Source organism: Heterocephalus glaber, unplaced genomic scaffold (genome assembly GCF_053883595.1).
Source record: "Heterocephalus glaber isolate CG9 unplaced genomic scaffold, H.glaber_assembly_v1.0 deba00001737, whole genome shotgun sequence".
NCBI classification, from domain to species: Eukaryota; Metazoa; Chordata; class Mammalia; order Rodentia; family Bathyergidae; genus Heterocephalus; species Heterocephalus glaber.
In genome coordinates this window covers 5923183-5948161 of record NW_028258445.1, presented here as the reverse complement: position 1 = coordinate 5948161, position 24979 = coordinate 5923183, and the positions used below count along the sequence as shown (strand labels likewise).

At 39.1% G+C, this 24979-nt stretch overlaps 1 protein-coding gene across 7 annotated transcripts in view; it reads left to right on the top strand.

The window, feature by feature from the left end:
• The window catches only part of Fstl5 (follistatin like 5), a 742188-nt gene that overhangs the window by 596304 nt on the left and 120905 nt on the right, over window positions 1-24979 (top strand). For all 7 annotated transcript variants that reach the window (XM_087200319.1, XM_087200322.1, XM_087200323.1 and 4 more), the window contains 2 exons: window positions 6728-6889; window positions 15428-15562. In XM_087200319.1, the coding sequence (XP_087056445.1) occupies window positions 6728-6889; window positions 15428-15562 (297 nt within the window). The remainder of the gene's footprint in view (window positions 1-6727; window positions 6890-15427; window positions 15563-24979) is intronic.

Here is a 24979-nt window from a genome sequence, read left to right as displayed (position 1 = left end):
CCTGTCTCCTATGTTTTATTTTGCTCTTATTTATACTTTGGGTTTCTCCAAGGTAAGCCATGTGATGTTTAAGCTTGTGTGTCTGATTTACTTCACTTAACCTTATGGTCTTTAGAGACATCCATTTTCTTACAAAAGACTGAAGTTTATCATTCTTTGTGGCAGAGTAGTACTCCATTGTGTACAAATACCACATTTTCTTTGTCCATTCATCTGTTAATGGGCATATAGGCTGCTTCCAAGATTTGTCTGTTATGAATTGTGCTGCTATGAACATGGTGTGTATGGATCACTGTAATGTGATATTTTAACACTTTTGAGACACTTGGGCATCTATTATTTTTCCAATCCTGAGAATATTAAAGGCAATGCATAAGGTATAGTGCTGGCTGTACACTTGCAGGACTAGTGAGTCTTTATGAAGCTATTCCCCTCCTTTCTCCGTTACAGTTGTTATGAGCCTGACTTAATATCTCTGGAGTATTGCTGTTATGACATATGTAAATGTCCCACCAAAAGTGTATGTGCTCATAGGTGGGATTTGGGGAGTGACTGGATCATGAGTGGGTGATACTGAATCAGTGCATTGACTGGTTTAGGGTAGTTTTGAGTGTGGGCAATAAATTTACTGAAGACCGAATACCCATCCTGGGAGGGAGTGGTATGAGCCAATATGCTTGCAGCCTGGATGGAATAAAAAGAGAAAGAAGAGGAAAGTTCACTGCTCACTGCCCTTTAGCCTGTAAGCTGCTACTCCTCTGCGGTGCCCTGTGCTATGCTCCCTGCCTGGGAGCCAACCGTGGAGTGAAACCTCTACAAACTGTAAGCTAAATAAACCTTCCCCCTTTAACTTGTGGGCATTGGATATTGTTTCACAGCAATGAGAAAATAACTAAGATGATTGCCCCAAAGGGAACTGAGGAGCCAGTAGGGTGGGAGGCACATGTGTTGGGTGATCGGATGTTTTAGCTGTTCTTAGGATTTGCACTGCCTGTCCAGCTTTGGTGCATCTGGAAACCAACATATCCCTCAGATACACTGGCACCTCCAGGCACTAGAGAGAAGAGTGACAAAATTAACTTTGGGCTGGATTTAGATCACCAAGGACATCCTTGGATTAGTTTTATCTTTAAATTTTTGCCATTCTTAGGAGTGAACACAAAAGATATAAGGTGGTTCAAAGTGTATATGTAAACCAAACAGAAGAAGACTAGAAAAAACTTTTCTTCCCATTGTATTTTCTGAAATATCTTCTGTAGAATCTTCTTCACCTGAGAACTAGGGTCTTTTTCCCTGATTGCCAATCCTATTCTAAGGCAAATGCAGGACACTTGTGTTCTCATGGCTGTCCTGATATCAGGTGTCAAAGTGTGAGTGTACAAAAGGAATGGGTGTGATAAACCTGCAGTGTACACCCCACGGACCACTCCCCAGACTTAGGTACTTCCATCACTGAGCTATGTGTGGAGACACAATGATTAAATAAGATAACCTACACACACACACACACACACACACGCACGCACGCACACACACACTTCTAGCTTTAGAATATACAGAGTTTCTTATTTTTACAAAATGAGTGCCAGGGCTTTAAAAGACTTGAAAACATGCTCAGTACTACATAAGCATTGAATAGCAGAGTGAGCATTCAAATTCATCATTTGTTTCAGTCTAAATATCATTGAGCAACAAGGAAAACTGCTTTCATTTTCTCAGAGGTTTCAAAATCTGAGATCCTTGATTCACTTACGTCTTTCAAAAATCAAATATATATGTTAAAAATTGAATATATAAAAGAATCATTGGCAACAATTAAGAAAATGTAGCTATCTATGAGGCTCATTTTAGTGTGAATAAATGTAATATTTATTTTAAAGTGTATATTGCTTTTTCTTGAAAAGAACAATGGACATTTATGTAGTAGAATTAAAATGTCTAAAAACATTGCTCTAATGTATTATCATTTTTATCTTATCTCAGAAGTCTGTGTTCCACTGAATTAGTGCATGTTGTGCTAAATACCTAAAGGTGCATAATAAAAACAAAGAAAAAACATTTACCAGATCACAGTTTTAGCTGTGGAAAGCTTAAGTGGATCCTTAATTCTGCTTCTGGTGAGGACCACCATATACAGCATCTATGTCAGATGGCATCTGAAATGTTAGGACTTTGGCTAAATGCATTTTTCACAAAGGGATGTATGTGACTCTTTTGGGCTCCAGGGGGAGAATCTCATGGCCTGTACCTAGATGTTCCCCCAAAGCCTCATGTGCTCATGGGTAGGGCTTTTCATAGGTGGCTGGATCTAGGGTGTGTGCAAATGGATTATGGGCACATGTTAACTGAACATACAGCTATGAGATACTATTGGCATTACTTTTATATTTTGGGAGAATACAGTTTTCTTCGATCAAATGTTTTCATTTATTAAATTTATTTAAATACTATAATACTTTTGTGTAGGTTCCATTCTTGTGTTTCTAGAAATTTATTTATTTCATATAAAATAAAGAATTGGCATTAAGTTGTTTACAGTATGTTGTCTTAGTTTAACTTGTATTTCTTTCTTTTGTTTTCTGGGCTGCTGCTTCTGATTATTCTCTTTTCCTTCAGTGTTCTACAATTTCACTATTATGTGTACATTATATTTGAAAGAGAGGGAGAGAAAGAGAGAGAGAGAGAGAGAGAGAGAGAGGGAGGGAGGGAGGGAGGCCGGGCCAGCACACCTGCCTATTTTTGGGGTTGCCTGGAGGCAGAAGAGATAAACCAGTGCATGTGATTCAGTGGAAGACCAGGCCCAGACTTATAAAAACACAGTCTAAATGAATCAGTGGTTAATAACAAAAAAGCCTCTCAAAATTTCCAGCTGTATTCATGTCTAAAATTGCACTTATTAATCGCACACACATGCCATAATGGATAGCATAACAGCGCTTCATCTTTAAGTTAGATTTATGATGTCACACACAGAGTCACTAGAAACTCCTAGCTTACTTCCATGGCCTTTGACACTCCCGCTTTCATACTGCTTACTCTGGTTTTCGTTATATTCTTGGGTTACGGAACCTTCAAAAGTTATTTTGCCAACTTTTAGGGTTGCAAGTTTAATTCAAGGGTGTGATGTGCATCTGTGTGCATTGCTTTCCACTGCTGATGGCAGGGAGTGCCACTGTCACCCACCTTGGGTCTTCAGTTGTGGAGACGCTGTGCTCTGCAGATGGAAACCTCACATCCCAGGCAGTCACGAAGCTGTGCTGTGCTTCAGTCAATCACTGTTAATGTCAATGCTTCTGATGTATAATTGAGAATAAATTTAAGATTTTTGCTTTCAGTCACTAGCTAATTCAGTGAGTGAGTTTAAGGAAAATTGTCTTAAAAACAAAATTTGATTGTTACTTAATCAAAATATAATTATCAAGCCTGGAAATGTAACATAATAGAATCTCATTGTTTAATGCCCAGTCCCCATGCAGTGTCTGCCAATTTTCCCACATGCTATGTAGCTCATTTTCCCTGGACCGGGATCCAGTCTAGGTGTACTCACTGCGGTTAGTTATCAGGACTCTTAGTGTCTTTTAATCCACAACCTTTTCTCAGGCTCTTTGATTTTTTCACTGAGGTAAAATTCATGTGCTACTGAGCCACTTAAAGGTGCACAGTACAGTGCGTGCACAATGTTGTGTGGCTACTTGCTAATCTCAAATATTCTTATCACTACCAAAAACCTTCAAGTGCATTAAATACATTTCTCCTTTGCTCTCTTCCCCCCCAGTCCACTAATCCTTCTGCCTGACAAATTTACCCATCCCATCCCGGACACTGTATGGAAATGGACTCTTCAGTTTCGGGTCTTTTGTGTCACACCTCTTTCACTCAGCATTGTGTCTTCCATGTTCCTTCTGCAGCTTGTATAAGTTCTTTCTGTTTTTTTTGCTAGAAATATTATGTTGTGTAACAAAACCACATTTTATTATCCATCAGCAGTGGATGATCGTTTATGTTCTTTCCACTGTTTAGCATCATGCATATTCATAGACACTTCTTTTTTACCCTGTCTCAATGACCTCAGTGACATGGAATTCCTTAACATGGCACAGTAGAACCTTGGTTTGCCAGCATAATTCATTCAAGAAACATACTTGTGGGCCAGGGATTTAACTCAGTGGTTATGCCACCTGTCTCAAAAGCACAAGAACCCAAGTTCGATTCCCAGTACCAAAAAAAAGAGAAAAAGAAACATACTTGTAATCTAAAGCACTTGTACATAAAAGTGAATTTCTCCATAAGAAATAATGGAAACTCAGACAATTCATTACACTACCCAGAATATTCATATAAAATGACAACAATACTGTAATATAATACAAAACAATAAAATATAAAATATGATGAAAAATAGACAAATTAGCCTTTGCTTAACTTTGAAAAACTTCATCACTGGTCTGAGAGAGACAAGAGAGAGGAGGGTTATTTTGTAGAGCGACTTTCACTATCACTACGAAATCTGCTCTCCATTGGCTCAATGGAATCTTTTTCTTTTCGTGCAACTTTAACAAGGAACCTATCCAGTGACACTTGCTTTTGGCCCCTTTAGAGGATTTCTTGGAAATGTGACATTGCATTGCTGTTAAACAGATTCATTGCTTGCACTGCTACAGCCTTATTTGGGTGGTGCTGTTCTTCAGAATTTTGCACATCGCATCTCCCTAGTCTCATTTGAAGGAGAGATTTTTCTTCTCTTTCTCTGCAGAAGAGATCTCCATAACCTCTTGCTTTTGTGAGATGATTGCTCATAGTCCCACAGCCACAATCCAAGAGAGGGAGAGAGAGAGCAAGCACACGCGACCAGGGAGGGGGAACCATTGGCTCAGTTGTGATCACGTGATGTTCGGCATCATGTACTACTGGTTTAGCAAGACATCACTCGCTTATCAAGTTAAAATATGTTTGATTTGTTGGTCCTCTTGCAGAAAACTCACAGAACAAATTACTGTAATATAATATGAAATAATGAATAAAATGCAAAATACAAAGAAAAGTAAACAAGTTAACCTGTGGAAAAACCCAAGGTTTTACTGTATTTCTACATTTAATATTTTGAGAACCCACCAATATCTTCTTCACAGTGGCAGAGTGATTACATGGTTTTACATTCCCACCAGAATGTGAAAGACTTCCAATTTCTTCATGTTCTCTTATTGACACGTTATTTTCTGTTTCTGTTTTTTATATCCATGTTAGTAGGCATGAAGTGGCATCATGTTGTGGTTTTATTTGCATTATCATCTTTTTGACACCTTTTCATGTGCTTATTATCTATTTGCATTTCTTAGAAGAAATGTTTATTCAAGTCTTTTGCCTGTAATATAACAGAGCACTTTTTCTGTTGTTAAATTGTAACAATTTCTTTATACATTCTGGATACTAGTCTCCTATCCAATATAATTTGTAAATATCTTTTTATTTTGTAAGATGATTTACTTTTTATTGAGTATTGTTTTAGGCACCAAAATTTTTAATTTGGATGAAGACAAATTTATCATGGTGTTGTTACTTGTGCTTTTGGGGTCATATTAAGAAATCATTGTCAAACAAATGTCAAAGGGATTTGCTCCTATTTTTTAAAAGATACAGTGTTTAGCTCCTATGTATAGGTCTTCATTTGGTTTTGAATTAAACTTTAGATATGATGTAAGGTACATATTTGAGTTTATTTTCCTGTTCTGGTTTGCAGTTTTCTAAGATTTTCTTAACAAAATATCTATTTCTGGGCATTCTCATGAAAAATCATTTGACCATAAATATATATTTCTGTATGCTCAGCTCTATATTCTATATATTTATCCTTGTATTTGTATCACATTATTTTATATTGTGGATTTATTATAAGTTTTCAAATCAAGAGGTATGAGTCCTATAGTTTTTTTCTCCTTTTTCCTAGTTATTTTGGCTATATGGGGCTGCTTGTGATTCTGTATGGTTCTGAGGATGAGCTCTTCCATTTAGGAAGGAAATGGATTTAGAGTTCTTGTAACAAGGACATCATATCTCTGTCAGTTAGAAGTACTACCTTCTCACCAATAATTCTGTCTCATCAGTTAATATTTCTATTCGTGAACACAAGTTTGTTTTTTGAAAAATCCTTTCAAAATATTCTGCAGTGTTTAGTATAAAAGTCTTGCATTTTTTGAATAAAATTTATTCCCAAATATTTTAAGTTTTGGATGCCTACTGTACATGGAATCATTGTCTTAATTTCTAATCATGTTATGGTTTGGAAAGGCTTTCCTTTCTCTCTGGATTTATTTATTTATTTTCTTATTTGATTGGATTAATAGGCTTGTAGTTACCTATACTTCTTTATTATTGTTAATTATTCTGATGCTCAAGTTGTTCCATATTTAATATAAGAATCCCTTTTGATCTGTTTCTGTGACTATTTTTATATCTCTGTCATTATGAAGCTTTATTTAATTTTTGAAATAAAATGTTCCATCCAGACATATATTGCACTTTTCCTAGCACAGTTCCAGAGTTACTTTTCTTCAAGTGCCACTGGGACACTTTAGTTCATAGTGATTCCTGGAAACTAAGATCTTTAAAACTGCATGATATGGTTAGAGCGTGCAGCTCCTGATTTCCCCACTGCACTTGCTGCTTATTTGTCCTGGGAGATCGAGCGGTCAGTGTGGCTCCTAATCCCCTCCCTCTGCTCTCCTCACAGTGCCTCCTGTTATCCGTGTGTATCCCGAGAGCCAGGCGAGGGAGCCCGGAGTGACCGCCAGCCTTAGGTGCCACGCCGAGGGTATCCCAGACCCGGAGCTCGGCTGGCTGAAGAACGGGATGGACATCACACCGAAGCTGTCCAAGCAGCTCACCCTGCAAGGTGGCTTTCTCCTGCATTCTTTTCTCTTAAAGGATCATGAATAACTTTTATGCTAAAATTATTTATAACACATTTTACATTATTTGGGATGAAGGGAAAAATGAGTGTTAGTGGCAACAGAATGTCATCCATATAAAACAGGTTATATCTAAGACATATTTGAAATAGAGTCTGTTAATACTTTAATACTCTAAATAATAGTCCTGTCATAATGATTCATTATGTTATTATTTTGGTTGTAAGAAAAATGTTAAATTATATATGTTTAAAGCACTTGTGAATTACAGTAGATGTGCTGAACAGAGTAATTGGATAGAAAGACACTTTTGAAGTTAGTTTTTAAATGTTTAAGTAAAACAAGTATTTTAGAGGGCTTTAATAATGTAGAAATTTAAATGAATATTTTCAGCATATTTTGCAAATGAGATTAATAAATTACTAAATGTGTAACATTTACTTTCTTTTAAAGATATTAATTTAAATATTCTGATATGGATATGTGGTTAATCCATTATAAACATTACAGCAATTACAAATAATTAGAAAAGAAATAATGAAAATATAATTTTTGTGGGCTGGGGATTTAGCTCAGTGGTGCCACTGCCTGCCTTGAAAGCACAAGGTCCTGAGTTTGATCACTGCTACCAAAAAAAAAAAAGAAATATATATATATATATATATATATATATATATATATATATAAAAATATATAATTTTTGTAAGGCTAAATAATTAAGATAGTGCAAAAGCAGTTACATATTATAAGCTGATTATGCTATCATTAAAGAAATTTATAGATCTGATTTCCATTGCTAGAGCACACATGTCATTTTATTAAGCTATTTGTTACATGGGCATTATATTTCTTATTCTATGTCTTTACATTCCTTCTATTAAAATTCATAGTAATTTGTATATTTTCATTTTTTTTCTCAGCATAGATTCCTATATTATTCTACATAAATAGTGAAAACATTTAGCCATAAAACTTCTTCAAAATTGTACCTACTTATTATTTTTGTCTGTCGATAGTGTTGAGCCTGAAATATTCTTGACCTTTACATTTTATGGTTTAGTGGCTATTCATTCATGACTCAGATATTTGTGTGTGAGATCCAATTCTAGGCTCTAATGGAAAAATATGGCCATATATGGCATAATATGTGAATGAAGGGAAATAAAATCCCCAAACAGTACAAATTGTTTTCTTAATAAGTAAATGAAGATAAATAGTGCAAGGAAACTAGAAATCAGCAAACGCACAAGACACTAAGAGATGACTCCATGGAGAGAAGACACAGGTTAAAAGGAGGGACGAGTTTGTCAACGACTGACATGTAGCAAAAGACAGAAAAGAATGCTAACATTTCCCAATGGAATTTTTAAAGAGTTTCAGCGCGATGAGTCTTTAGTGGTATTAGAAATGAAAAGGAGGTGATAAGTGTCAGGTAAAAGGCCGAAGACCAAGACCAGGCCAGGCCACAACAAGCCTTTGTTAGGGAACAGATCTGCCGGGCTGTCTCTGAACAAAGGAGAGACAAAAGCAATATGGCTGGGGCAGGGAGAGTCTTTTATAGAGACTGGGGTGGGGTTTGTAGCGGCTGAGGTGGGGTTGAGTGAGGTAGTGACTAGGGAATGGAGGAGCCCATGAGGTCACTAGGTGGTAGGAGGTGAGCGAGTATTAGGTTACTGTCTAGGTGGGAACAGGGGCATGCTGGGAAGAAGGGTTTGTTCTTTGGTGGGAGCAGCCATCTTGGCATGATGTCACACAGGGGAGGGGGCAAGGCATGATAGGAAGAGGGCAGCTACTATACATAATAGCTGCTGAGGTGGTGGGAGACCTATCATTCCAGGCTTTTGTTGTATGATAGTTGGGTGAAGGTCTCTTCTTCTGGAGCTGCTTCCTGCTGACAAGGGGCGCAGATTGGGGCTAGACCTGGATCTGATGAGGCCCGTGGCAAGTGGGGGCCTCTTCCTTTTGTCCTACTGGCTGGTACCCTGCCATGATGAACTCCATGACTGATTGGTGCTGAATGCCCTCAATCATTCCTGCAAGAAATTTTGAATACAGCAGACCAGGCATGGTCCAAATCAGAGAATTAAACAGATAATACTGAGGGGTCCCAAGAGTAGGAATAGCCAGGGCAGCCATGAGCTCTAGGAACCAAATGTACCCCACCATTGATTAGTACCTTGGGGGGCATATCTATCTGGCCCATTGAGTTTTAATTTTTTTCATTTGACATGTAATATTTTTATTCATTATTTACATAGGTTTTACAGAGACAGCTGGATGTTTAGGGGCTCATTTGTTATAGAAGTAAGAGACTGTTATGGAAGAGATCATAGCTCCTGATCTAAGGGCCCCTGTGTCATGTCCTTGCTCTTAGAGAATGAGTGGAAAAGTGATAAACACAATTTATATAATCTTTATAATCCTTTTTTTTTTTTTGAATATAAAAGGTGTATGTAACTGAGCAAATGTCTTTTGGAGGCCAACATACCGATGAGTGTAGTGTTATTATGAACCTGACTTATCCTTTAAATTCAAGGCCATGAAAACACACATTTTAGGTTGACAGTTCCAGCAAAGCCATGGAATAGTTGTGTAAAGGACAGCTTTATTCCTGTATCTCTCAGCTTTTGGAGGCCTCCTAGATATATTTAAAAATAAAGAGAACTGATAACCTCCACAAGGACCCTGGCCAACTTAAGGTGATCAAGTGTAACATAAAAGGCTTGATCTTTTTAGACACGGGTAGGTATCCAGGAAATATGAGCACAATGAGAAGAGGCATCATAAACAGAGAACAAGGATGTACATTATTTTAAAAGGAATAAATCTTGTAGCTGCTTGGTATAGAACTTATCCTGACTGTGGCTGACAAGCAGGTGATTTTTTCCCAATACTCTTACTTTATGGTTTTTTGTTTTTTTGTTTTTGATCACTACACGATAGTTAATTAGTTACCACAGAATCAGAAAAACACTTATCTAAAAGGAGAGATCTGGAGACCAGTGGTTTCTAGGATTGGATACCTGTAAAGAACTTATTTTAATTTTTCTGAAAAGAATCTATACACGCTTGTAGCTAATTAATGATTTTCCCTTCTATTTAGTACCCAAAGTTTTGTCTTTTTGAAATGGCTGTGTCATGAGTGAACCAAAAGATTTTAATGGGTGGGCTATGTCTTAATTTTTCTGAAGTCTAGCTTTATTATTATGTCATTGTTTTATACCTCTTTTGGTTATTTTTTCTGCTGGGTGTTTAAGACCAAGTTAAAGTGAGACCTGTGTCAATCAATATGAACCTCTTGTTATCTGTTAAGGTCAGTTATGTCTCCCCAGGCCATTACTTTGGAACCATGCATAGTGCCTCTCTGCTCCTCTGTCCGTGTCAGCCATCTGGATGGATCATGGCCTTACTTGAACAAGTTGCTTTCAGTGAAAGCACTGGAGATATTTTTCTTGGTGACCTTCCTTTGGCACACAGTACGTTGTCCTCTGGTGCCCAGCAATCTCCCTGTTTAGGAGGTTGAGTGACTTACCAAAGATGTAGGACCCTGTAGAGAAGGTTCCCTCATGTCCTGGAACTTTGTTGACCTTGAGGGGCCGGGGCCAAAGTATTGGCTGTCCTCATAGCCCAGTTACCTTTATAGTTTTGGTCTCCAAACTTTAGTTGTTGAACACCCAGAAGAGAAGGTCAATAGCATTAGCACTGTAACAAGAGTAATGAACTTAACTATTATAATTTAACCTGAATAACAAGCATTTTGGAATTTAAAATATAGAGAACTGTTACTGTTATCAGTCATGGTTGTTTTAGTAGTTGAATTCCTGTAGAATATTAACAGAAAAAGAGCCACAAATAATATTTTAACATGACAATTATGATGACTTTACCTTTGTAACACATTTAAATGTCCATCTTGATATAAAATAGCCATTGTTAAACACTCATTTTAAAAAAAAACACCAAAAGTTTTTACCTAAATTACAATATTTTAAAAAATAAATAAATAAACAAAATTATTATCTTTTGATAGGATACCATCTAAAGAAAATACCTCAGCCCATATATGTATCTGTTGTCATAAATAGCTGGAGTGTGTGAAAAAGGCAAATACCTGAAGCAGAAAGAGGTTATTATCACAAACAAATATTAGAAAACCTGTACACCCAGAAAGTCTAAATACATTTAGTACATTTAGTACACCAGAAAAATTAAAACCTTGTTATTATTGTTTTTACAGGATATTTAGTCCTTTGAAAATGACCAGTGTAAGCATACCATAAAAACATATTTAGAATTTATCCCTTTGATGACAACTGATGTAAACAGAGTATAATAATATATTTAAGTAATATTTTTTGCTGTAAGTCTTTTATAAGGCTATGAAAACTATAGGGTCAGCCTGTTGTAAGATGAAAACTGTTGAGGTCACCCTAGTGAACAAAGACTGGAAAATATTTCCATGTAGCCACTCCTTTGTTCACCAAGGGGAGCATGCCTTGAACTTAATAACCTTTATCTATAAACAAAACAGCTGTACAATTGGACAAAAAGCAAAGATATAAGACAATTTCCAAAACTAGAGTGCACTTAAATATGTTTAGCCCAATGGAATAATAATCTCTTTATAATTTTAGGTTTATAATTATAAATAAGACTATTTAAAACTTTTTGTAAGTCAATTAACAGAGATTTCTTGTAGAATTAAAATCAGAAGGAATGAAACCTCTATCCCCGTAAACCTTTTATAACAAACTTGAAACCAACAAGTAAACATATATATTTCCTTTATAAATCACTTCCACACACCTTCTTGATGTACTTAGGCCTTTTGGTCTTGTCCTGCTAATAAGACAAACATATAAAATCCTTTTATATCAAAAATATGTCTTTTACTTATAGCTTTTTAAATATTTGGTCTCCGACTCACTATAAATATTTTATACTTTTGTCCATCATTATCTCATCCTTAGTGGTCTTTGTTAAGTAAATAAAGTTCCAATTCCTGTTCAATGGTTAGACACAGGTGGTTTCTGCCACTGATGACAGCCCTAAACACATGACAGGTAAGGCACATGTCTCACAAGTTTGTTCAAGGATTCCCACTTTGTTCTTTAGTTAGGATGTTATCTATAGTGGAGCTACAAATCAAAGAAGCTATATAACCTTTACTTTAAACAGCAGAAGCAATGGGCTAAGGCAAGTTTTTAAAGGGATATACTACCTAGTTTGCTTCCACAACTACTTTAATAGCTAACCTATTAAACTTTAAAACTTTTTCCTATCAACAGAGTTATAAAGTAGGGGAGGTATGAGCGGTGAGTGATTGGCTCAGGCTAGGAGTACTTGAGAAGGAGAACAGGTTTGGCAGAGGGAGGGCTAAGAGCGTAGGTAGAAAAGGCTTGTATGTAGGGGATTTCTGACCATTTGCCATTGCATTGACAGAAGTTGTGTAAATCACACAGTATGTTAAAATTGAAAGGGCCATTTTGGGGCATGGAAACCCATTATCTAATTTATACTGGGGCCAAACCTGATTACGATAGAAAACAAGTATTTTTGGCTTAAAGTCTGGTCCCAACAATCTGAGGGGTTTGAGTTGTGCCAGAAGGCAGCCCAGAGGCGTTGAGGGGCGGGGTTTGGATTGTTGGGCCCCCTGATTAGAGCGGGTGAGGAGGAGGCAGCCCCTGGGGAGAAAGACAAAGGGGAGAAGCGTCCTTGTCTCCTTTGACAATCTCCGAGTGAGTCTCCCAGAGGGAGAGAACGAGAGGAGGCGGGCCGATGGGACTTCTCCCGGGGGCACGGTCCTGGGCCCAGAGGCCGTGGGGGTTTCTCTGACCAAACACTTGGATTTCTGAGAAGTCCCCGGAGGGAGAGAGAACGAGACAGAGAACCCGACGAGAGGGAGGCTGAACTCCCTACTCACCCAGACATTGGTGACTGGTGTGGATGTGTAGCGTCAGCAATGGCAAAGGTAGAAAGCCCCGGAGGGTCCTGGCAACGGCAGATAGGTCCGTTGGAGATGGCCAAAAGGTCAATCAACCCCGTCCTGCGGGGGATCGTCCCTTAATGGACCATCTACCATCCGAGTCACGGCACCAGAAATGTCAGGTAAAAGGGCCAAAGACCAACACCAGATCAGGCCACAACAAGCCTTTATTAGGGGAATAGATCTGCCGGGCTGTCTCTGAACAAAGGAGAGAAAAAAGCAATATGGCCGGGGCAGGGAGAGTCTTTTATAGAGACTGGGGTGGGGTTTGTAGGGGCTGAGGTGGGGTTGAGTGAGGTAGTGACTAGGGAATGGAGGAGCCCATGAGGTCACTAGGTGGTAGGAGGTGAGCGAGTATTAGATTACTCTCTAGGCAGGAACAGGGGCATGCTGGGAAGAAGGGTTTGTTCTTTGGTGGGAGCAACCATCTTGGCATAATGTCACACAGGGGAGGGGCAAGGCACCATAGGAAGAGGGCAGCTACTATACATAATAGCTGCTGAGGTAATGGGAGACCTATCAAAGAGGACTTGAAGGAAATGGTTGAAAAGCAACAGTCAGTAGCTGCTGGTGTGAAGGGTTAGGACTGAAAAGGAGGCTCTTTGAGGATAATTTATCTGTCAGAAGGAAGTATCAGTAGAAAGAAAGCAGAGGTGAAAGGATGCAGAAAGTGTCCTAGAAAATGGTGAAAAGGAGGAGAGATTTGCCCTGAAACAAAAAAGGAACTTTCTTGAGAATAAAGAACAGTGACGCTGGAAACATGAAGCACTGAGATTATTTTCTGATCATTTATTTTATCCCATGCTTTCCCAAGGAAAGCCCCCTGCTCAGAGTGAGGTCCTCGATGCTCCAAGGGGAAACAGCACACAGAGCAAAGACCAGAAGGAACAGTGGATCAGGGCATGAGGAAATAATGTCTGATGGTCCAGGCCAGGTAGAAGGAATGCCAAGTGGCACTGACTGTCTTGTGACTACAAAAGCAGAAGTGACATTTTGCAAACTTGCCTGTACCATGCCCTTGTGACTTACGCAAGAGCAGGCCCTGGGAAAGCAGGTGTGGATGCAGTGTGGCCCTGCTGGCAGGAGGAGCCGGGCAGCATGTCAGGTGATGCCCGAGAGGGGCCCGGAGCTCGGGAGAGGGTGGGACTCACTTTGGGACAGCAGACCGTGGGAAGGAGGGAGACGACGGCCAGGCAGGCGCGCAGAGCGTAAAGGCATCAGCAGACGGCGTTTGAAGGGGACACATCGATTGGAAGTATCAGTAAAATTGTAGGGAGTTTAGGTTAAGTGTGTGGATTTTGAAAGAAATGGTGCGACCTTTGGTGGAAACCATATTCCGTGCAAAACTAGAGGTTGATAAACTTCATTCTGCATTTTAAAGCCGGGGTCTGCACATTCATGCTCACAGATCATGTCTAGACAGTAGACAAATATTTTTACATAAAAGGCTGCGTGTCCTAGGTCTTTTCATTTGTTTGTTTTCGTGGTTATTCTTGTGCTTAGCACACAGCAATATTCATTTAAATATTTCCTGTGTGGCTGCTTTAACCCTGACATGGCAGAGGTGAGTCAACGCCGAGGCCACGGTGCAGCCCACCAAAGCTAAACCCTGGTCTCTGGTGTTTTGTAGCCAAGCAAAAACCAAGACTGGGACTGAGCGGGCATTTAGTGGCGTTCGTCCGCTGAGAGCAGTTTGGGTGATTCCGAAGCTCAGTCCTCGCAAACCTCCCTGCCTCTCCTGCCGCTGGCAGGCCCGGCCCTGCCTCTGGCGCCCTCCTCAGCCGTGGGGCTCGGGGCTCGTGCTGCCCTGAGGGCCTGGGAGGAAGCACGGGACGCACAGGAGGGCAAGGGAGGTTGAGCGAGCGGAGCGGCCGCAGCAGGCGCAGGGCTTTCAGGCGACCTGTGTCTCACCAGGGTGAGGCTGCGACTACGCTCCCCGCGGCCCTGGACGCTGCTGCGGGCTGTCCGCGTCCCCACTGTCCCTAGCTGAGCTAAGCGGTTGGGTTAGGTTAGCTCAGTCCAGTTCCTGGCAAGACTGAAACTCACCCACTATGGGTCCCAACCTCCCAGCCCTCCTGCGCTCACACTCAGATCGTGGTGCGCGCTCAGCCAGACCCTGGGTGGACAGGGGCGGTGCAGCTGCGTGGGGGAAGTCGCGCCACTGTCTGTGGCAATGTCGCGGCACAAGTGAGCGCCACTTGCTCTTCAGATTTCTGTCAAAACTTAGGAAAGAGTGGATTCTGAACACAGGTGAACGCGCCGCTCCCAGTTGTCCCCAGGTGAGGCCGCCTGGTGAGGTGGGAGGCAGAAAGGCAGAGAGCACGCTGCAGTGCGCCCTGTGTCCCGCTGCCTGGCTCGCGGGGACGACAGGAGGCCCAGTGGGCAGGACACCTGAGTGCCTGGGCCTGCCGCCTCCAGAGGACAGGAGGAGGGGGAGCAGTCTGCTTAGGACAAGCTGAGAGCCGCTTAGCTGTGTGATCGGAAAGCACTGTACCAAGGCTGAATTGTCACAGTTGCCTCTGCCTGCTTTCTGCAGCCAACGGCAGCGAGGTTCACATAAGCAATGTGCGCTACGAGGACACAGGAGCCTACACCTGCATCGCAAGGAACGAGGCCGGCGTGGACGAAGACATCTCTTCTCTGTTTGTGGAAGATTCGGGCAGGAAAACCTGTACGTATTAAACACAACTCACACCTAATTTCAACGTTATAGCTCTTTAGATTACTATAATCTCATAGCTTTTCAAAGAGCCAAGCACCAGAAAACCGCGAAATGCACAGCACATTAAAACAGGCAATTTTCACGTGTGGGAAGGACGGGACTCTTGCAAAACTGAAAGTGAATTTAAAGTTTTTAAAAGTTTGTGAAATGTTCACTACCACTTTGGAATAATTTCCTTTCCTTTCCAAGTGTACGTAATGTTTCAGGTCCTGCTTTCCATTTGCTTGTGGAAGAATTTTAATCCTTTGAAGTCCTTTTTCCAATAATATTTGGGCGATTCAAGGCCCTCAAATACCCCGCATCTCTTGCTGTAGACTGAGTAAGGTCACGTCTTTGCTCCATGCTGACTGCAGTGCCGGAAGCGGCAGTGTGGCCCCTCCCTGTGCAGGCACCGAGCTCCCAGCTGCAGAAGGCAGACCCAAGCTGTGACTGTCCTCGGTTGAATGGTACAAATCCTGGGCAGTTTGGTTTTCTCCTGAAGTTATAAGAAAAATGTGCAGTTTCTTTAAATTTTTGTAAACGTTTACAGATAATACTTGCACCTACCTGGGAAGTATGAGCGGATGTTTGGATTCTCGCATGCCTTGTAAGTCTGCAGCACAAAACATCTCTCACTCCAGCTTCCGTCACTTGTTTTGATGCTGCACTCGGATTCCACTCTGGGCTGCTCTGAGGTGTGAAACGTGCTGCAGCTGGTTACACTCTCCTGCTATGCCTAATGCGCCGGAACTTGATGTGGGGCCTGGGCGGGCCAACGCGGGTCGCTCTGGGTTATAGCTCCGGGGCTGCACCTCCATTCTGCGGCGGGGTCAGCAGTGCATCCCCCAAGGCAAGCACAGCACTTGCTCTTCCCCGCCCTTCACTGGGCCCCTGGCTCTCAGTCAGGGACTGGCTCGGGGGTTGCGTCTTTCCCTGCCCTCTGCTCTTCAGTTTGATCAGTTGCTCTTCAGTTTAATCCAGTTATGCCTGGATTAATGTGTTTTAAAAGAGTCTGACATTTTAGGACCACCTAGTTTGCCAGGCCCATTTCTCTGCACTCGGATTTTGAATGTGATTAAACCGTTGTTGCCCCGAAAGTAAGATTCCTTCTTAAACCAACAAGTGCATAGAGATATGAATGATCTAACGAAGCAGAAGATCTTTACCCAAGTCCCAACTATCAATATGGCTTTACCTATATTTTGTCTGGTTAGAAGAAGGATCAGTATAGGTAAATATGTAAAAGGCATTTTAGGGTAAAAAAAAAAACAACAAAAAAGAAATCTGATTTAATGACCTAAATAAGGTCCGAGATAATTTTTTCTTCCTCTTTTGAATGAAGTGTGATCAAAATATGCAGTGTTTCAGTTTTCAAAACTTACTGCACTAAAACAGCCACTGCCATTGATCTCCCCCAAATTCTTCCCCTTTTCTTGGAACACACTTTCCACGTCATTCTGGCCACGTCCTGAGGCAGTTCTGGATGTCTCTTTCCTGCGTGTGGTGCGATGAGAACTATGCTGCCTGCCTCCGGGTGCCATCCAACAGCAAAGCAGGGCCATAAATACCTTACAGCAAGTCCTCAGCCGCCTGTCCTGTGGACTTGATACTGTGAACCTTCTGGTTCTGCCCCATGAAATGAAAAATTATGAATAAGCTGAGAACGCTGAGGCAGAACTGAAAAAGACACCCAGGAAAGAGGACTTCTGGAACTGCTCTAGGAAGTGACAAAAATAATAAGTGGATTTGAAGTAAGGGAGAGTGTTTTGAGAGAGATTAATCCCAGTGTACTTTTGCTGCAATAATTTTTAAAAGATTTAAGCATTCACTGTATTTGTTAATGACACCTCATATTTCTACAATCTTGCAATTTTTTTCTTCTTTTAAAGATTAATTTTAGGAAATAAATGAGAGCTTCAGTTTTGTTCTTTATAATGTTTGTGAAATATTTTAATTTCAATTTTATTCAGATTTTTAATGTTTGTCATATATTGTTCTATATATTTTCAAGTGACATTCAAAATATCTAACCACAGTTTATCAGTGAGGCATACAACTTTCCTGCATGTAAATTCTAGTAAAATTTTAAAGAGAGGTTTAATAAAATTTTATTTATATACTTAACATATAAAATGTGTTTGATTAAAAAATATTTTCTAAAAATCATGTTTTTATTTTAATTGACATTATTGTTTTCAACTCATAAAAGTCAAAATAATGCATTTTAAATAATTTTTGAGAGTACTAGAGAACCTCACATGATATTTTAATGAACTATACCCATGAAGACCGTACCGCCCGTATTCATGTAACTTTCTGAATGGCCCTCTCAGGAAGAAACAGAAGTGAAAGGCTGGGGGGTGATTTTCCTAGATGGGAAATGATCTGCATATGGAAATACTTGCGTGTTGGCACTGTGTAGCCTTTCCTAGGATGGGGGTGGAAGCCAAGATCTCAAGAGCAACCCTGAGGTGTCCAGCACCCCGAATTCATGTTCATGTTCCACTCCATCTAGACATACAAATACAACTCTGGAGGGGGGCTAACAAACTTTACTTCTGATTTATAAACACCCTTAGGTCTGCTAACTGCATGTTACTAACTGGTAATTAAGAACATTTCACATATATGTCACTGAGATTGAGGTGACCAGTTTTAGAAAGTAGTGTACATAATGAAAATCAAGACAATATTAAATTGATAAACTGAGTAGAATAATAGGAGGTACAGGAGAGTACAGGCTGAAACTGTGGAGGGTACAATATATATCCAAAGAACTGACTCGCAAGAGGAAAGTATGAATTTTGCAGAAAGACAAGGGTTGTAATAACCTAACAGCTCTGTGCTTTGAGGCTATCACATAGCAACTCTGAGCTTTAATTTCCCTATCACTAAGACAGAATCAACACTGAAACACTAAGAATTTCTGTTTATGGTTTCTATACAGCTTTATCAGAGCAGTAGACATAAATAGCTCTTTTCTGACTCAGACTTATTTTATGAAAATTGTTTGTTGTTCCATGGTAGAAATTTTGGCAAAGATTTTTTAAAATGTAAAAAATACCAGGAAACTTAGTAATTGCTAGAAATCAGTTTCCAAACTGAAAGATGAATGTAGGTATAGAAACAGATGCAAACAGACATAATTATAGATATATGTTAGTGTGTAGGACATGTATACAAATATGAAATGTTATTTCTCATCGCATTTTAAAAAATAATTGACTCAGGGCTGGGGATTTAGCTCAGTGGTTTCGCCGCCTGCTGCGCAAGCGCAAGGACCCACGTTCAATCCTCACTTCCAAAAATAATAATAATAATAGTAATAATTGACTCAATTGGGCATGATAATGCACACCTATAGTCCCAGCAGTCTGAGAGGCTGAGGCAGGACAATCACAGGTTCTAGCCCAGCTGGGCAACTTAGCAACTTAGTGAGATCCTGTCATCTCAGAAATACAAAATAAAATGGGATGGGGGATATAACTCAGTGCAAGATCCTGGGTTCAATCCCCAGAACATAAATGAATAAATAAATAAAAATGAATACATTCAGCTAATTGGAATGTACATATGTTTTCTTTAGTGTAGCTATTAAGATATATTAAATAAAGGCCACATTCTCTTGCCTGAATTCACCTGGCTACAGGGGACCCAAAGCAAAAGACACATTTCTGTTCCCTTTTAAATTTACTCCATTTACAGTCTTATATTTTGAAAATTCTTCTGCAATGCACTTTCTTCTGTTTGCCTTTTGAAAGATACCGAGAAGTGTTAAATCTCATGTCTACAGTGCAGTAATGGGCAGATTTACAAGTTGTGCGGTAAATACTGCGGTACACACTCCATTTAGCTCTGCTTCACCACAGTCATTTGGCTGTTTCCTACATAATAGAGCAGTGATCGCAGCTTTTCTTGCACTACACTTCCCTGCAGTATAACACAGCTGAGAGAAAGACTTCTGCAAAGCACACTGTGACTGAGGAGCTCGAGTTTCACTTCTATCCTAACCTCAGCAGGGGAAAACGTGGAGCTGGAGTATCCCACTCTGTCTACAAACCTCACTGGAAGTTTTCTCACATGACAGACGGAATATGACAAAGTGCATTGAAATTACATATTCTACCATTATTTTAGGGTAGACTTTGGCAATTAGTGGAGTCGTGTCTGGGGAGGACTCACGTTCAAAGTGCAGGAGAGAGAGGGGTCACAGGGAATGGGGGCGGTGCCTAGACAGGACGTGAGAGGAAAGGAAATGCATGCGGTGGGAAAAGCCTTGCTTACTTGAAAAGACAGGCACACAGCGTGGTCACTTGGCACGTTTCCTTTATCTGGGGAATCAATTCTCTGACGATAATGCTTTATCCTCAGAATCAAGGCAAATGAAAAGTGACATAAGCACAGGCTGTCATGGAAAGCTTTTAAGCTCCCAGCTGCATTAAACTCTGAGCACCGATTATGTCATCTCTGGCCAGGAATGTGGAAAGGAACACGGTCAGTTCACCTCTCCAGAGTACTGAGCTGTTATCTAGGTATCGGTAATGATTGCTACACAGTTATAATGTACGTACATATTACGTGTAATGTATACACATTAGAATACATTGCAAGGGTGCATACGCCTTCTGTCTTTATCATTGTCACAGCAGCATTATAGTTGGAGGTGTTAGCCTATCACAGTCTTTAGTTTAGAATGAACTTCAACAAGTGAACAGCTGGCAACTACATTGTTTAAAATTTATGCTTCATTTTTTCACAATTGCTTATTATAAAAATTTAATTTTAAGATTCCTTAAAAGAAGATTTTATTTTTAGACATAAAGTTATTTCATTTAAGTGGATACCCAGCCCCTTAGTGAGTGTTGCTGTCCCCCGGTGATCTGGAATGGTAGCTCTGTCACAGCCTTTCCGACAATGCTCCAGGTCTGCTTTGAGCTCCTCTCTCTGATCCATCCCTAGTCTGCTCCTGTTTTGGGTGCATCCTGCATCCTGATGGAAGAAATCCCCCCTTCCTCCCGCCCTCCCCTCCTTAGCATGGTGTGGCAATCATTTTCTTTTCCATGGGAAATTTCCCTTTCCAAGGGTTAATGTTTTAAGTGTATTAAATTCTACAGAATTACTTGAATAAGTGGATTATTTGAACATAATGCTCAGATAAGTTAATGATTATTATGAAACTACAGTAAGTGTAATTTACATGAGAGATCTAGAAATATAAATGTGGCCATTTGTAGCCAAAATTTCTAAAGATATATGAATTATTGTAATGTATGTGCACATTTTAGTATTACAGAAGTCTAAAAATACTTTAAAACATGGTCTTTTTGCATATGCAGGCAGTTTACATAGGACATTGGAAATGTTGAAAAGAGAACAGATTCTGGCCACACAAACCAATTATCTTCTCTAGTCCTCCTTTGCTTCCTATTTTTAAAGAGAGCAGGTGATTCTTACTTCAGAAGAGAGGGTGTATATATTTAATAAGATCACTTAATGCAGACCTTATTAATGGCCAGAGAGATGGAGAAGATAATATAATAGGTAAAGCAGTCATCACTTAATAATTATCTGTCCCTCAATCAACGCGACATTGGTATGGCAAGTGATAGGACTATAGTAATTGTCCTACTTATTCTCAACAAGGGTGAAATAGTTATAATAAAAAGAAGTGGGGAAAACACCTCTCACGAAGGGTACAGTGCAGACATCACAACCAGGCTGGGGTTTTAATCTTGACAACTATCTCAGCCCTGCAGTTAAATAGCACTACTAAAGCAAGTACCTTCGGTAAAATGAAACCAATAGCTTGCAAAAGACTAATATTTATTTATTTATTTATTTATTTATTTATTTATTTTGGTACCGGGGATCGAACTTGGGCCCTTGTGCTTGCGCAACAAGCGGCAAAACCACTGAGCTAAATCCCCAGCCCAAAAGACTAATTTTTATTTAATATTTACTGGATATTATTCAATAGAGTTGCTATATTGATTATATTTGAAGTTAGTGAACAATTCATGTTTCTTTTTGAAAATACAAAAACTATTTGTTTAATACTTGTCACCTATATTCATGCAGTAATAAGCTTCTTATAAAATAAAATGCACTTAAAATAATCAGACTCATGGCTAACCATGCTTGATAAGCATTTATTATTTTATGAGCTTTTTATTATTCATCATAAATTCTAATATTTATGTTTGTTGATTGGCCAATGACATCGTCACATCCATGAAGTAACTTGTTCCACAAATCTATTCATTTGTTGACTCAGAACATGCTAAAATTATCTGCCTCATGATTTCCCATCTGAAGGCCATACTTTAAAAGCAATAACTTTTTTATTGCCATTAATTAGGTCTCTTCCTATCATGCTGCCATTCTTGCATGGTAGCAGCGCTATGTTACCTTGTTAGATGCTGTGTATTCTAAAAGTCACTAAATTATCAGGTTTACAGCAGTCATAAACAAAGAGTGGCTCTATTGCTTACACAACAAAATAAGACTAAAAGCTTTACTATTTTGATTATCTAAATTTCCTCTGTGAGGAATTGTACACCTTTAGTGCAGTATCCTACCTAGTCTAATATAATAAGTGCCAATTTGACTAATTTATTTTTTGTCAAGTAAGGATGACATTTTATTTATGTTACTTTATTATACAGACTAAATAAACTTATATATAGTGACAGCATTGATTACAAAATCTCTATATGAAATTAAAACAACAAAAAGACAAATCAAGGCACTAACAAGACACCGGTATCTGTATATGCTAATGAAACAATGTATACTTCTTTCACAGAATTATCTGAATAAGTGTGTATAGCTGTGCATGAAATATATACTTTTCATTAGTAAAATTAATGTAAGAGTTTTATATTTATTAATATTTAAAGATAATACAGTATTTTATTGAACAGAAAAAAGTATATGTACCATGTTTTCACCATTGGATTAAAAAGTCAATAATTCTGGAATATATCGTGTACCAAAATGTTCATAGTTCTATTGTTCAAAATGTTCTAGAAGCTATTTCAGATAATTTTCAGGTTTTTAATTTTAATGTTATCCAATCTTTTCTAATAAGCACTATAGAATATAATAAGCTTTTTCTGGTTAGAAATGAAAATCTCCATAAAATTTTGAAATATATTACATACCAATATTTATTATTTTGTTAGTGGTGTTGAGGAGAAAATATTAGAACTCCCTTTGATATTCCACAATACTGGAGTCATTTTATTAAACGTCTGTGTTTAATTTTGAAACGCAGACTGGCCATCACTCCATAATTTTCTTAGAGTCCTCTGATAAAGAAATTCAGTCAGATGGTAGTACAAATATGTGAAAAGTTGAACAAAGGTGTCTTTGAAGAGCCCTGGCTCTGGAGAGGCTGAAGTGAGGAGGGATCTCGAAGTTTTGTGAAATCTAAGCTATGCCACACATTTTTATCAGCTATGTACAGAGAGCTGAGATTATACAGCTATGTGTCCTGCTGACCTCTATTTCCTGGAAATATGGCTTGTGATAAGGGCTGCTAACAGAGGAATATGCCTGAGACAGTGAGTCGGATGGCTTGATTATTATTCTGCCTTCTTGCTTTCCAACTACGTGTGCATTTTCATATTTGTGTCCTGTGGGCCAGGGATGTAGCTCAGTAGTTCTGCCACCTGCCTCGCAAGCACAAGGTCCCGAGTTCGATCCATGGTACCAAAAAAAAAAAAAAAGAGTGGCATATTTTTGTCATATAAGAAACATTAAATGTAAAATTTCTTAAAAGATGTTTCCCATCTTGTGCAGTAAAACTGTACACAAACTGGAACAAACTTTCCCTTAAATCAATCTATTTTCTTGTCTAATACATACGCTTATACACAACTCTGGAATAAGGAATGATAAATTTTTGGAAACATTCATGCAGTCGTGAATTTGTTATTCAGACTGAATTATTAATAAATAAAATATTTATGTTTTCATCTCAAACATGTCCTAATAGAAAGTTAAAATATGTTTCTAAATATAATTTGGATTTAGAAGACTGAGGTTATATTAAAAGGAAAAATGCATTTTCTGATATTGTTATTAAAATATATTAAAGATTATGTATACATATATTTAGTACAACCATCAGTGTACTAATTATGATTATACTAATATATCAGAATGGAATTTTAGTGTTATCTTTCATTAGGCGGAATAAAACAGTGTAGAAAACAGCTTGATTAAGGTAAATCATAACGTGTTTGGTTGTTTTTGAGCTAGGGACTCACTGTGTTGTCTAGTTGGCCTCAAACTCCTAGGTTCAAGGAATATTTCTGCCTCGGACTCCTGGGTAGCTGGGACTGGAAGGGTATGCTGCTACTCTGGCCAGGAGTCTGGTCATAAAAAATTGCCCAAGGACACTGTCGACGCAAATAACTGACCGTGAGATATCACTGGGAAAGAAAGACCGCAAGTAAAGATGGAGGCAGGGAGAGAGAAAGGGAGACACGCAGCCCGAAGCAAACTTACCCGTCGTTTTAAAAAAACGAATTCCAGTGAATTGTTCTGAAATTCTGGTTTCTACGCCATCCTAAAGAAAAAGTTTGTGAAGAGATTTTGATATAGGAAAAAAGTTATTAAAAAAGTTAATTTGTAAAAATAGCCAGTGTCAAAGTTCTAAAGGCAGAGCTCATTTTGTGGAGTGAACATAAGTAGAGACTACTGTATAGTTTTTCTTTTGTTCCTTTATTTATTTTAATTTCTAGGTTTATTTATTTAATTTTTTGCAGTACGGGGGATTGAACTCAGGACCTTGCACTTTCCCCGCAGGTGTGGCACCACTGAGCTAAATCCCTAGCTGTTCCTTCCTTTTAAATGAAGAAAACTGCTGCCTCAGGGTTGGGCACCCTTACCGCGGTCAATCTGAGTGACCCTACGCTTGTGGAGTAAGTCTACTGCTGACTTGTCTACAATCGTATTTAGCTTCTGGTTTTAACTGGAACAAAATGAAAACCGAAATAAAACGGGTGTGAGTTCTCTGACTATTCAGGTGAACACACACACATGGGCACCCCTACTTCAGAGACAAGGACAACTAATGTCCCAATATATATTATACAAAGACATTTGTCATCATTAGTTATTAAGTAAACATGTTTTAAAACTACAGGAAAATATATTAGTTTACATTCCCTAGAATAACAAAAAGCTGCAGAGTAAAACACTCGAGGTTTGGGAAAAAGGAATTGTTACAGATTGCCAGTATTAGTGTTGTTTTACCACCTTTGAAAACAATTTTGGCGTTGCCTCTTAGGCTTGATTTTGAATATTACTTGGGAGACAGAAATCACACATTAGAGAAACAATGAATTACATTACGCTCCCAAATTATTTAGGAAGAAC